Here is a 15,135-nt window from a genome sequence, read left to right on the forward strand (position 1 = left end):
ACCCAAAGGACCATGCAAAGTAAGCCTTTGCTGCTGCACCGATGGTCTTGCAGCCAGGCAAAATTCAGGTCAAATTTATAACTCTTCGTTTGCAAGGAGAGCTCTCAGTTAGGTGGGAAGGACCGTGTGGCTTGACTGAACAATCATTAGGGTCTAATTAAGCAGAATACACAGGTACCTATTGATTTATCTGGAAAAACATGGGCTGTCAGCAACAAAAATAATTTGTTGGGGTTTTTTTCTTTCTTTTCCACTGAATCCTTGTCGATTATACAATGAATCAAATTTTAAAAACTCATGCTGAAGAACACCCTGAGTGTGTTAAGCCCCAGATCTACAATGGCTTTTTCTTTCTTGGTGGCAAATCCAATGCTTGTTCCCCAGCTTCTGTATACTTAAGGCGTTGCACAATTAGATCTTCAAAGCTGTTGCAGCTCAACGTTTCAAGCTCACCCTGAGTAAACAGTGAATCACAAACTGAAAAAGAGATCTTTCTGAGGGTTTCCTGATTTACTTCCTTGAATATCAATGGAAACACGCAGCTTGTCAATATTAATGGCACAAGTGATGCTAAGATGAGCACACTGTGATGTGTCACAGTAAGAAAGCCAGGTCTTAGAACTTGAAGAGAGAGCCAGATGTCTTTGTTTTCTTCCCTTCTGTTTTATCAATGGAAAAACTGCCAAAATTCCTTCAACCTGGAGCTGTTGTCACAAAGAGTTCCTAGGACACTAGAGAAGAACCAGATTGCTACAAAAAAAAGAGGTGGAGGGGAGAAAGGGGGTAAAGAAACATTTTATATATTATATCAATTTGAAAGAGACAGTGTTGTGTAGAGCAAGGAAAACCAAATGCTGAGTGAAGACAAACTTCAGTTCTCCATGTGATGCGATATGATCCCACTAGGAAAAAAAAATATAAACCAAATTAATCAGGGTTGAGACAGGTAATCAATTCCCTTCCAAAGACAGTAAATTCCTAGGAAAGAAGAGCTGAGTAGTTCCAGATCCAAAAAGGAGCCATTAACTGAGAATCCATCATGATGTAGAAGTGTTATGAGCCTGACAACCATGCCTTAAGTTTTAGCTTTCATGTTTTTCAGATTCTGTGCTGCCTAGGGGTGCAGTTCTGAGCCTCATATAAAGTGTAAGCTCTCTTCATAGAGTAGGGAGACAAAACAAATCCTTTTCTTGCTGAAGACCAAGGACAATGAGTACAACTTTCAGGCCCAAAAGCACAAACAACGGTGGATTGAAGAAAGAAAACAAGAAGGATGGGACTTTACAACCTGAAACTGTAATTAGACAATTAAACCTCAATATGTAAATGGACCAAAACTTATAAAAGTGTGAGACTTCATGACTAGTTGTCCATTTTGTGACCATTTTGGGTCCACCTTGGGTGTAGCCCTGGCCAGGCTCTTGTCCTGCCCAAGGTGTATCCTTAAAGGCATTTTAATAAATATCTACTTTATTCTCTAGCTCTGTCCAGTCTCTGTTCCAGATCAGATTTCCCGAGGCATCCACAATATCCTTTATGCTACAACCTCTTTGCAGAACTCCAGAATTCCCACTACAATGAGGTATTACTCAGGTGAGCAGAATGGTGAATGCAAGAGAAGCCATTCTCGCTCTGTGGGGAGACTCAGAGATTTCATCTGCAGGTTTTCATCCAATGCACCTCGATATGTCCTTTATGCTGGGTTATGGCTCCGTGGTGGGATTTGTATCCCTGATGGAACTGCAGCTGCTGGAGCTGTACTAAGGAGTCCTGGGTACCTTGCCTTGGGACTGCTGACACATCCAGCCCCTGGGAAGCCACCAGAGGATCACCCTCACCTGCAGGCATCTCCCAGGAGCTGCCCGGAGATGTGTAAGAGGGTGGCCTGTGGGATAAAAGACAGGGAAGTACAGCTAAATGTGACCACTCAAGACTTACAAGCAGGAAGTCTTGTAACATTTGGGATAATGTCCCCTGACCTTTGCCTGTGGTATATATTAAACATTACTGTGCTCAGTGAATTAATTATCTGCAAATGCCATCAGGATGTGTCCAGTGCATTTACTGAGGCCATGGCATCATCCTGTGGGAGGCCTGCACCAGGGAAAGGTTACTGACTAATTCTGGCAATAATGGCAAATAAACCCGTTTCCAGGAACAGAATTCCATCCACAGCAAACATCCTTGAGCTGTGAAGTGGTGTTAGGTGCTGTTTCTCAGCCTGCCGGCTTTCTCACTTCTCTCTCCTCCCCTTAAAGAGACAAGCATGCAAATGATACTGAGCTGCTAGAACAGACTAATGTTACAGAAAACGTGCTGAATCCTGTGGTATCCTGAAAAGCTGTTAAATTCCCAAGTTTCAGAGGCAGGCAGTGTGGCAGTGGTTAAGTCTCCTCAGAGCTGTGTTTTCAGACTCTGCAGGCACATGTAAGCAGTGCATATTGCATCTCAATATTTCAAGCTCTTTACGTTTAACATCCCACTACTTTCTCAAAAAAAAAAAAATCAAAAAAGAATAATTAAACCCAAACTTTTGCAGAAAGGGATCATTTCTGAGGAAAGTTTATAAAGAAAATGGTAAAGCTTCTCTCCTTTATTGCACTAGACACTGGTTTAAACCCAAAAATTATGTGGCTTTTTTTGGGAAATGCTTATTGTTGTTTTCTAAGGTGATGTGTCATTTACTCTGACTAAGATCAAAGCCATGAAGAATCATGAAGGACACAACACTTTCTTCCTCCTCTTGTAGTTTGCATCATTTGAAAACAGGGAAGAACAGCAGGAATTTCTTTCTTACTTACATAGCCTTTACCCAAAGCAAAAAGGACGGCAGGTTCAAATATTCTTATATAAAAGATGGTCATCTACAGGTATTTCACCATTTCAGGATGGGATAAACAGCTAAAAAATGCAACTGATCATAATTCAGTACTCACATGTGGTAACCTGGGAATCACTAATCATAGAACACTTGGTAGCTGAAGTTGTCAGACTTGATCCTGAGGTTGTAACTTCCCATCTTTCGCTGATACTGGAAAATGAGAAGGGTCACAACTCCCAGCACAAAACCAAACACACCAAAGGCTATGAGGATGATGTATCCAATTCCCATGCCAGCCTCCTTCTCTCTCTTCAAATCAGATGCTAAAAAAATACAATAATAAAATAAATTTAAAAATCAAGAGGTGAAAGAAAAAATAACGTTGAAACTCCTGAATCTTTTACTGGGATGGGGGGGGAACAAGCCCTGAATATTAAAATTAGCCAACATGCCAGTACAGAATTGTGCTACAGAAGTGTATCACCCTTCTGGGAAGGGTGATTCTCATGGAAAGAGTGTGAGGACAGACCATGTTCTCTTTTTACACACCATTGTAGAGTCCCTACAGACATGAGTGTGATTTTCAGCTAAAGTGAGAATTAAAGAATTAATGCTGGTGACTTTTTAAAATGCTGCCTGACCTTCAGAAGTGCTTTAGAGGTGAAGCATTCCCCTATCTTAATCCTGTCTCCATTCATCTATGATTATAAAAATGCCTTGATTTGTTTTTAACATAGAAGTAACAGTTCTGCAGGCACAGAGTATTTGGGGAAGGATTCTCTGTGTGTGCTGGGTCTCTAAGCTGCAGCTGAGCCAGCAGAGATGTGGCTGGGGTGGTCAGTGGAGTGACACTTGGCTTGGTCACCAGAGGCTCAATGCTACACCTGAGCAGTCCTTTAGAGCCAAGTGAGCAGCCTGAGGCTGTCTGCAGTGTCTGCACAGCTCTGGCAGACAAGACCTGCAGGAGACCTGTACTCTGCTGGAAGAGCACCCAGACTCAGAGGGGAAGGGAAGAACCAACACCAAACGCCCCAGTGTGGGCAAGAGTCAAGTCCCACATTGCCAGCTGCCCCCCAAGGCATCACAGACAGAAAGTGTTCTCCTGGTTCCCTTTCAACCACTCCCATATATTTGTCCAAATCTGCAAGCAGAAACCCCTCTCCCTTTATTATTATGCCTCTCTTCATGTTTGTACAAGTTTTTATCATTCCTTCCTGCAAAGGCTCGATGCACCTACAGAAACATGCATTTGTTTGCTTACATCTTCAGGACAGCACTTGTTTTGCCAGGCACTCGTGTGGTACCTGAGGTACACAGAAGATGAATACCACTGCACACATGCCTGCAATTAAAGACAAGGTTTTTGGCCAAAGGGAGCTGCTGGCAGCCACAGAGGTCAGTAAGAGCAGTGTTCAAGCTACAGGACACCCAGGGCATCCTTCCAAGACAGGCCAAAGCAGTGCTGTGTAATATATTTAGTCTCATTTTTGAATTCCAGCATAAAACAAAGGAATAAAGTAGAAGATGCACAGTGGAAAAGGCAGCCTGTAGCCAGACACACAGCAAGCCCTCCTGAGGATGTGGCACAGTGGCCTTTGCCATCGCATGTGACCAAGTGTTGGCAGAGCAGGTAAAGTTTTTCATGTTTCACTGCAGCACTTACACCTGTTACTACCTGACATCATAATTCATGTTATCCCTTTCAACACAGAGATGTAGACCACTGAAAATGTGGTGTGATTATCCAAACTAGAAACAAGTTTCCAAAAAAAGCATCCAAAAGGGCCACCTTTTCCTAGAAATCAATTTAGCACAACCCAAAGAAAGCTTGCCTCACCAGAAGCCCTTTTGGGAAATGGCCATTTTTCAAAATTAGAAAAGAATCAGGGTCTCCAGCAAAAATGGGAGTGAGAGCTCCATGCTGTAAGAACTAAACAAGGAAAGCTGCACTAATTGCTTTAATTTTTTTTTTTTAAGAACTAATTCAGAAATGAGCACTGAGGGCCTATTTGAACAGACCATGTAATGGAAGAAAAATACACTCTCCTAAGTCAGAGTCAGTTCCGAGGTCCAAAAGAACATTATGGACTGTCTATTCATGGTAGGCACAAGTGAAGACTCTGATATTGGTGAGCCAAAACATTCTCAGTGAGTGTTTTGCATTAAGAAGTTATAAATGTAAAGCTGGAGGGGGGCAAATGACTGAAAACATGAGAGACCACGGGTGCCCTTGAAAGCATCATTCAGGTTAAACGCAGAAAAAGCAGGTGCATAACAAACTGGACCTTGCTTGTCCCCAGTGCTGGTGTTTGCCCTCAATTAACCTGTGCTGCACCAAATTAACCAAAGGTGCTGGGCATCAGCTGTGCTCTGCCACTTCCCCTCGCCGTGGTAATGAAGTCAATACCAGGGAGCCAAAGGAAACACAATTAAATCTCTCACATCCTCTGATTTGGGACTTCAGAGCCCCAAATAATTGCAGACTAACAGCAGTGCAAACACTTGGCAAACCGGTTGCAATCTGAAAGATCGACTCCGCTTTCAGACTTTACAATTGAAATAATTGTTTGGTTTTGTGGTTGTTGCACTTGTTACCCTGTGCAAACAGCCACACAAAAGCACTTTATCTTCCTTTCTACATTCCCCTGACAACCTGACAGTCCCTGCTCCGAGGAGGGCACAGTGCTCCTCCACGCTGCCACGTGGCTCCAGCAAGAATGCCTGCTCCCAAGGGATACAGAGGGGCACGAAAACCCCTGTGTGCCACAGGCCTTCAGGTTCCTTTGCCAGTACAAAATAATGTTGACGTGATAATCTGTTCACAACTCACCAGCTGATTTACACAGGGGTCCCCAGGATGTTCTGTGCAGGGAGATGGTTTCTCCAGCCTTCAGAAGTCCAGCCCTCGCATGGCATCTCTGCAACGATCAATTCAAACTCCAGCAAGTCATGCGGTTTACTAATTCAAAATACAAAGCCTTCTGATGAGCTTGTGAAAGCCCAGTGCTACTCTCGCCACTGGGCTTTCGTTCCTTAATGTTATGCTCTGTTAAACTGAAATTAGCACCAAAAGGAAGTCCAAAAGAAATGGCATCAGGGAAAAACCAGTATAAAATCTGTAATTAGTCACACTGGAACACACTGCTGGGAACAGACATTTCACAGAGACAACCTTTTCATTAACTTTCTGTTTATTTTAGAGAAACCTTACGGGAGAATAAGTTTATCACCAATGCCAGGGTTTTGCAAGCACTTTTGTTGAGATGTTTCTGCTGCCCATGGCAGGCACAGCAGACTTTGCAACCAGCAGCAGCAGCTTTCAGTCCCTGCCAAGCCATGCGTCATTCTGAAGCTACCCACAACCTCAGTGACACGTGAACCACTAATCTGGGAACTACAATCCCTGTCCTGTGGGCTGCTGGGGATCAGCTGCTTTAGCTCTGTGTGAGCAGCACTTGCACAGGCATTTTCTGAGCACTTCCTTTTTTTTTTTTGTTTGCTGCCATTTTTTGTTTTAAGTCAAAGCCTAAAGGTCCCTGATGGGAACCAAAACCTACTGGCTTTTTCCTGTGGCTCTCCTGGAAGGACACAAAAACCCCCAGAGAAATGGCAGCATCATACCATGACCAATAAAATCAGCAGGGCGTCTTAGCAGCTTGTTTACACCAGAATATCTCACCAGTGTTACCAGTTTGGCTGCACTGGAAAATCTACAATCCACTGCCAGCAACAGTGTCTTCAGCTGCATCATCCCCCCAGAAATACCCATGTGGTTATTTATGACTTTGGTCTGTCCACAAACAGCTTCCCCAGGTAGGTGGATCTGTTAGAGAAGACATTTATGTAGTTGCTCCCTGATGACAACGAATTTTTGGTTCCACATGGCCACGGAGCAGCCACGTTCCACCAAACATCTGCATGGTGGTGGCACATCACTCGTCTTCCCATTCAAAGGAATTTTTCTTACTCATTTCTTACTACTTTTCTCCTTAGCCGGTCCATTTTTTTTCAACTCTAAACTTTAGGGCGCCTTACACTCTTCCACAGAGAAAACAAGGAATAAATAGACAGAGTAAGAAGAAATAATACAAGATGTAAGTATCAAGTGTGTGGGTGAAGAGCTGGGTTAAACCTGCCCTGAAGCAAATCACTGTTCCCCAGAGAAACAGATCAGAGGGTCGGATCCCAGACCCAGGCCACTTTCCCAGCCAACTTTCATTATTTACAAATATCCTCTGTTCTTGCTAATTTTTCTTGATCTTTGCACCTTCTGCAGCTCCTCCTCCCTTCTTTGTAAAAGCCATTGCTCACCCTGTGTAGATGTGCCTGGTCTTCCCCCACATCACAATTTAGCCTCAGTCGAAGATACTGAATTCACTGACTTCTCATAGGGGTAAATTTGCATAGGAGAAAGAAAATGTATGTATGTATATATATATATATATATATATATATATATATATATATATATATATATATATATACATACATACATACATATATATACATATATATATATACATATATATACATATATATATATACACATATATATACATACACATATATATATATTCATACTCAGCTGCAAATACTGGAGCCATCTTACCATTGTCAGTCATGTTTCCTGTCCCTACTTTGTTTTTTGGTTTTTTTTGTTTGTTTTTTTTTTTTTTGTTTTGTTTTGTTTTGGGTTTTTGTTTTTTTTGTTTTTTTTTTTTTAATGGAGGAAGCCTTATACTTTGAGAAAGGAAACAAGCACCTTCTGGTAGCCTTTTTAAATCCTTTAGGAAGAGATCATTTGCTTTATAATGGGTTTAAACTGTATTATTTAGAGCTAGAGGAAAGTGTTAAACAATGGGGGAACACCAAACTGCTAATGAAAACATCCTTGACAGAAAAAGAGCCAGGAAGGTTGGCAGAGGAAGAGGAGAATTCCCAAGTGTCTGCTAGTAAGAAAAAAAAAAAAAAGCCATCAGTTAAACGTATTTTTTCTTATTTCTATGGTAGCAACACAGTTTTAGATAAAGCTGTGTATTCACTTGCAAGTAAAAAGAAACAATGCAATGCTTTGTAGCACAGACAATTAAAAACTGCAGTTCTTATCAGAACATGGCTTGGTTTATTGCTTTAAAAATCAATCAGGCTTTAAAAAGCCATAATAAACTCTATTAAAGTCACAGCCCTAGAAACTTAATGACACTGAGCTTCCTTTCCCGGCACCTAAACTCTCAGTTGGAGAAACAAATCTGAAGGGGATAAGAAAAAAAGGACAGAAAAAAATATAAATTTCCTCATTCTTCTGACACTGCTACTCTGGGAGTTCCTATTTTGTGACACATCCATCTGAGCTGATACTTTTCTAACCAGCCTAATTTCACTGCTTTTTAGTCATCCTTAAAATGAGTAAAAGGTCCAGTTCTCAGGTTCCCCAACCCTGCTCCATGCTTTTATCTAGGAAGATGAACAACAGGAGAAAAAGCTGACACTTCCATAGTGTTTCCCCACTCCTCTCTGCTCTCACCAGAGAACAAAGGAAACCTCAAGAGTTATTTCAAACCTTGTTTGGAAACATTACTCCTTCCATTCCGTTGCAGGACTCCATATGGCACTGAGAAAAATATAGTTTTTGGGGGTAGGGGGTGGGGAATAGTACATCAGAGCAAAACACTTACAGTCCTGCAGGTGCTTCCTGGTGACTCCAGACAAATACGAATTCTGCAGTGTAAGTAAACCACAGAGTTGTTGACAAAGGAAAAGATTTTCATCTTAAACTGAGCTTTGCTCGAATTCCCATTTTCCAGCAGCGTGGTGTAAGTGTTTGGGGTGGGACAGCTGAAAAGGGAAACAGAAATCACACAGAGTAACTAAGGCTAGAGAAGAAGACAGGTTGTGATTAGAGCACAGAACTTGGGGTTTAAGGTTTTCCTTCCTTTAGGAAGTCACAGCCAGACCCTTCATGAAGCAGCTCTGGCAGTGATAAGGGGCTGCTTTGCTGCTTTAATCTCACAGTAACCAAGTGGAACAGGAGATGGGAGAAGTGGTTGGAGAGTTGGGGAAGAAGGGAAAGGGTAACAGAAAGAAGGATTTAAACTTGGCTTTACCAAACACAAATGGAAAAAAAAATCAAATCTAATTTATATTAAAGGACTAGATTTTGTTACTGAGCAAAATGATTATTCTGTATTTTAAGGTAGCAGGTGAACCTAAGAAATATAACATTGAGGTGAGATCAGGGATCCAGACAGGAACAAACCTCCTCTTTCACCAGAGGCTGCTTTAATATCATGTGTGAGGAATTAAATAACCTACTTCTTCATTGACAAGAGGCACATAAGCTCATGATAAAGCTGAAGCCACAGAGAAACCTCTGAACCACAGAGGAGATAAAGCACCGACTTCTCAAACGCTCTTTCACTGACTGCCACAATCACCTTCAAGTGATTTTATCCAGTTTCTTCCAGTTAAAAGCACAATTCCCTCACAAAGCTGTAAGGAAGACAACCAAACTCAAAAAACTTCCACATGGCCCTTTGAAATCCCTTTTCATGTCTACCTTTCTTGTTCAAAGAAGGTGTAACCAGGCCAAATAGAAAGGGACTATGCATATGAATGGTGAGAACACACATAAAAAGCCTTTAAAATACAACACCTAATTAGTCAGTACCACTGTAAGACCAAAGGTATGGCTCATGGTATTTGCAAGTGGCATTGCTGTACCTGTTGCTGATAAAAACAAATGCCAAGGGATCCACCGAATTATTGGTTGGAGTGGCCCAGCAGTCAGTGAGAACCACCTTGAGCTCGCTGTCTGCCCTCTGCATCTCCACTTCGATCAGCACATCCTCACTGGCAGACACGCTGAAATTTTTGGGGACTGGGGAGTTTCCAATAAACAGCTGCATTTCTGTTCTGAAGTGTCCAGATCCGTGCAAATCCTCAAAGACGGTGTAAAGCCTGAAAAATCAATTAGTCACCTTTAAAGACCACAAGTTTGACTGGAAGTTTCTGCAAGTCTTAAAACAGTGCCTGTCTTCCCATGTGTTTAAACAGTGGAGGGTTATCTGCAGACCAGGATGACAGGACACTGTTCAAAAGGAAAGGTGAAAATGCATCGAGGTTTCAGCTGGGAAGGTAGAAAGCATGGAAACACAAATGGGAAAATCCAAAGGGTGGTCTCAGCAATTCAAACAGGGCCGAGAGAAATACCTGAGTGGAGCAAGACAATGAGCTCCCTGAAAGTTCAGAATAAGGACAGTAAAAGCTTAGTGCAGAAGAGCCGAAAAAAATGAGATAGGGAAAATCTGAACAGAAAGTGAAAGGCATGTGAAAATTATAGAGCTCAAAGAAAAGTGGCCTGACAAAGACTTTTCTGGGGAATAGGAAGGAAAATACAATCTCTGGACAGGGCTAGGAAACAGAAACTGGATTTGGTGCCGATAGTTTAAGCACGATGATAGGCAAGAGAGGAGGTGCACTGGTGTGAAGGGAGGACACTCCCCATGAGAGAAAGGCTTGAGCTGCCACATTTTCTGACAGCACAGCCTTGATTTTCTGTGAAGTGTGGCTCTGATTCCATCTCACTTGATAATGGGGACTTCCACAACAAAAAAAGGATTTGCATGATTTTTCTTTTGGTTTTTCAAGTTGACCAAATAAGGATTTGTAGGGGGTTTAAAACTGCCATTCTCAGAAGCCACACAGCAATCTGCAGGCCTACATCAGGTGGAAAGATACACGACTGATATGTTCCAAAAGCAGGAAAATGCTGTTGTTGCTACAAGGGATTGCCCAGGAAGGCAATGAGGAGACAGGAATTCTGACTCCTGAACCAGCACTTCCCAAAGGTTTATTTTCACCTGTGGTTTAGCCAGGTAAAGGCCAAGCTTGTTGGATCTACTGGCACATTAGTTGGAGTAGGAGAGAAGCACAGAGCAGGGATCCCCTTGATGCCTTGGACTGGCTACCTAGAACAGAGGCTAGGCAGAGTTAGAGAATAAAGTGGATATTTATTTAAGGCCTTTGACAGATACAGCTTGGGCAGTGCAGGAGCCTGGCAGAGGCTACACCCAAGAAGGATGATGGTCATGAGTTTTTTTGGCAGATATAAGTTTGGTCTATTTGTGTATCAGAGGTTAATTGTCCAATTACAGCTTCAGGTAACGAAGTCACATCCCCCTGGTTTGCTTCTCCCCAATTCACTTTTTTTTATACATTTCAGGCCTGAGGCTGTGATGATGACCTTGGTTCTCAGGCCTGGAAGGATTGTTTTGTCTGACCAAACTGTGATGAGAGCTTACTAACACTCCCTATGGAGTTCAGAGTTGCACACGAATGCAGTACAGGATCTAAAAAATATAAAAGCTAAAACTTAAGGCACCATTCTGAGCACAGGACTCCCAGGATGGCAGACTACTCCCAGTGCTGTCACTGGATACCACTACGGCCCCTGGGGGTTTTCCCAATGCAGCAGCACTCAGCCACACACCAGAATTTCAAAGCAGAGAGAGTTGTTCCTCACCCGTCGTCAGTGTACCCAGAGGAAGTCAAGACATCGTTTTGAAACACACAGTGGATGGGACTGGCAACGTTCAAGTGGTGGATTATTCCCTGAGCAGAAGCATCATTCCGAAGGGTGGTTTTCACCACGGTTGTAGTCATGTTCTGCAGCACACAAAGGAGAGAACACATCAGTATTTCCAGGGTTGTACCAGAGCTTGGGTGTTCCCCGTTCTCCCGACAGCAAAAATCAAACAGATTAAACCTTCAGTATCTTTGTTGCTGTACAAAGAGGCAAAGAAAATACAGAAGTCTTCCTCCTTTTCCTTGTTGTCACATCATGGAATCACAGAACAGCTTTGGCTGGAAGGGATCTTAAAAATCATTAAGTTCCAAACCCCCTGCCATGGGCAAGGACACCTTCCACTAGACCAGATTGCCCAGAGCCCCATCTAACCTGGTCTTGAACACTTCCAGGGATGGGGCAATGATCATTCCTTAGCAATGGCCATTGCTCCAGAAGGGAGTTTCTGTACTTTGACGTGGCCTGAACACGGCCATTGGTTCAGGATCCAAAGAGAGATATCACACTTTGTCCCCACTACCGGTAGCTATTGAAGTATTTTTCAGCATGGGATGATGGAATGATTTTTAAGAAAAGACAGCTGCAAAAGGAATCCAGAAAAGGCATGGGAAGTTTGGAGAGGCCCTTGAGTTTTGCTGCCTGACCTCAAAGATTCCTCTTCTCTTTGGTGCTTCTCATCACACACTGAGAAGTAACTTTCCATCACAGGAGGGAGATTTCTTTCTCCAAAAGAAGCTCAGCAACCAATAGACTGAAGACCTAGCTAAGGACCTGCCACTGCCTCTCCCCTCCTGAAAGAGAAATACAGTGCTCCAGAGCTTGTTGGCATTCCCTTGATCAGAGGACTTACGGTCTCAACTTGGGTGTCACAGTCGCTCCAGCCTGCCTGCAGCACAATGTGGGTGCCGTTGCTGGTGCTCACATTGCAGCCAGGCTCCCCCAGGAACAGGGAACTCTCTGGGATGGACTCCTGCTGCAAGAATCTCTTCTGGATGGCAAGGACGATCCTCTCAATTTCACAAAACACACTCACTGCCTCTTTAATGGAAACCTCTTGGGTGGGTTTGACAAGGTGGGCTGGAGATGCTGGAGGAGAAACATCAGGAGTTGCCTTGGGATCCGTGGTGAGAGGAGTCAGCACTGTGCTGGAGAATGTGGTGCCCTCCAGACCTCTGTGCTCAGCAGGAGAGAAGTCCAGAGAAGCAGGGGAGGAAACATGAGCTGAGGTTTGCAAAGATGTCACAGGTAAAATTGTGCTGTGCACAGGTTCCTTATCGGTCACTGTTGCCTTCTGGCTAAAGGGACACGCTGAAGAGTGCCAAAAATAAAGGTACTGTTGTAATTTACACGCTCAGTTTGGTCTCATCAGGTGTTGGGGAAGATGAAACAGGGAGACCTTATAAATATGATTGTTTAGCAAAAGATTCTTAAAATATGAAACCTATACAGAAATGGAAGCTTACTTTGAGTTGTAGGATACCGAGTCTTAGTTACTATATAACCTAAAAACAATAGCCTAGCTAGCTGAAGAAGAATCCCTTTTGATGGAATGATACCCTTCTGCTAGCTAAGGAACCAAAGGTCAATGTAGCAAAACAGAAAAGTCTAAAGAATAGTTTTTAGAGTTTAAAATATAACATAGTATGGTAATGTAGTAGTTCTTATAGACTATATGTAGATTCTATAGGACTTTGTGTCTTGTATTGGTTGGTCACTGTAAATTAGAATATTCATCACAAAAGGAGATACAATGCATTGTAACAAGGACCTCGCTCTCTTACTTCTACCTCTTTTTTTCCCTGCTCTCTTGCGCTCTTACCTCTTCCCCCTGCTCTCTGACCCCCGGCACCTTGCTCCCTCGCTCCATTCTCTCTCAACTCTTACCCCCTTGTTCTTTCTCCCTCTCTCTCTGGGACTTTCCTTCAGCCGAGGCTGGTGGCTGAAGGCAAGGCCCTTTTTACCCACGACCCATGCAATAAAACCACATATTCTAGAATATCTCAGGTCAGCAGAATTCCTTCTCCCTGCCGTCCGCGGATGCTCCTACAATCAGGCAAAAGCAAACTCTTAGGAGGAAACTCTCAGTTACTGGCAGGAAATCAGCTTCTTTTGTTCTTTTAACCTGCTCTACTTACTGCCAAAGCTGGGGCTTTTTTTAGAAAGGAGCCCATGAGACACATAAAGTGCCCATCAGTAAAGCAGAATTGCTTTATTTCCTGGCAGCTGCAATAATTAGTGTGTAATACATGTACAAACAGCTTTTGGAAGATCAGTACTGGCACAATATTCCCCACTGGAAGTTGCTCAACAAGTGCTTGTATGTTTTTGCCTGGAGCTGTAGGAGACTTCCCAGTTCTGGCTGGGGCCTTAACCAGGAGTTTGATTTGGCCTCGTTTGTGACCAGTTATTACCCAAAAGATGGGACCTTGAGCGCTTTGGGAAATTCATTTTTGGGGGATGCATGGGACAAACCTCATGTAGCAGCCCCATATTGCACTCAGTGTGTCCTGAGGGAGATGAATAAATGTGCCAGCGCCAATCTGTAATGGTTCCAGGAAGAAAAAAGCAGGAAAAAGGGAAGAACAGGTTCTGATCAGTGTGTGTGTCAAACACCCAACATCCAGCACAGGTCTGGGGTTACACCTTGAGTGTTCACCCACCACTGACTGAGAGAGAATCAAGACAATAAATCTGTTTGCAGGGAAGCACAAACAATGTGTCTCATCACACAAAACTTCTCTTAAATAATTTTAGTGTCTTAAACATAAAAATACCACCTATTTCCCACGAAATATATAAAATATGTACACATATATAAATCCTTATGGAACTGCCCAGCTTCCAGAAAATCCCCAAATGAAAAAGTCACTGATTTGCACAATAGAGGAAGGTAAATAAAAGTTGGAGCTCTCCCAGAGCTGGATTTCCCAAAAGCTTGTTATTACATTAATATCTTAATTAAAACTGAACAAAGGTTGGCATCAATTGACAAATCATTGTGACTTCAGTAAAAAAATGTTCCTTATTCTTGTGGTTGCAAACCCAAATATAAACTACTGAAAAAGCCTAAGAGAATTCAGGAAATTAAAGACCCATCATACATCAGCTAGCAAACGACCTGAGGAAAGAGAGAAGCCAGATGAATCAGCTCATACAAATATCTAATTTGCAATACCAGCATTTCCTCCCTGCTGCCATACAGAGATGAAGCCACCTATCAAGTACTTTCTGTTTCTTTCTCTATTACCTCTCCTGTCCCCTCTGCTGCTGCTGCTAATGGAAATCACTAAGAATCTTGACAATCCTGCTTAATTTTTGTGGCAAATATGAGAAACCGAACTGTTAAAAGAACTTTACAGCATTAAAAAAAAATTAATATGGTACATTCCCCACTCCTAAGGTGATCAGCTGCCCAAAGGGATGCTTCTAAGCCCAAGGACCGCCTCAGTTTTTTCCCCCATTTCACAATTCTGAGGAGATGCTGAGTAAATGCCCAGCATGAGTGAAGCAGAAGGCTTGCGTGACTGGTCCAGGCTGCAGTCTAGTTGCTGTCTTAATTTTTACCTGGCCAAAATTCTCATTTTCGAGAGAAAAAACCCCATGCTTTTACTTCTCTTTCTTACTTTCCGAAGTCTAAAAACCAGGGCAAACCAGACCACAGGTGGGACTGAGAACGCAGCACCAACCACCTGCTCTATGGGGACCTGTCCTGAAACAAACCCTTTGTTTT

At 42.8% G+C, this 15,135-nt stretch overlaps 1 protein-coding gene across 1 annotated transcript in view; it reads right to left on the reverse strand.

Moving 5' to 3' along the window:
• Nucleotides 1-354: 354 nt before the first annotated feature.
• The window catches only part of UMODL1 (uromodulin like 1), a 49,762-nt gene continuing 34,981 nt past the window's right edge, over nt 355-15,135 (reverse strand). The window contains exons 15-21 of the mRNA XM_066177311.1: nt 12,256-12,713; nt 11,343-11,485; nt 9,542-9,778; nt 8,497-8,656; nt 5,652-5,739; nt 2,937-3,144; nt 355-902 (exon numbers count right to left, since the gene is read on the reverse strand). Of these exons, the coding sequence (XP_066033408.1) occupies nt 2,957-3,144; nt 5,652-5,739; nt 8,497-8,656; nt 9,542-9,778; nt 11,343-11,485; nt 12,256-12,713 (1,274 nt within the window). The 3' untranslated portion in view covers nt 355-902; nt 2,937-2,956. The remainder of the gene's footprint in view (nt 903-2,936; nt 3,145-5,651; nt 5,740-8,496; nt 8,657-9,541; nt 9,779-11,342; nt 11,486-12,255; nt 12,714-15,135) is intronic.

The sequence above is a fragment of the Chamaea fasciata genome, unplaced genomic scaffold (genome assembly GCF_029207755.1).
Source record: "Chamaea fasciata isolate MVZ Bird 193981 ecotype frontalis unplaced genomic scaffold, bChaFas1.0.hap1 SCAF_2, whole genome shotgun sequence".
In the NCBI taxonomy this organism is placed as follows: Eukaryota; Metazoa; Chordata; class Aves; order Passeriformes; family Sylviidae; genus Chamaea; species Chamaea fasciata.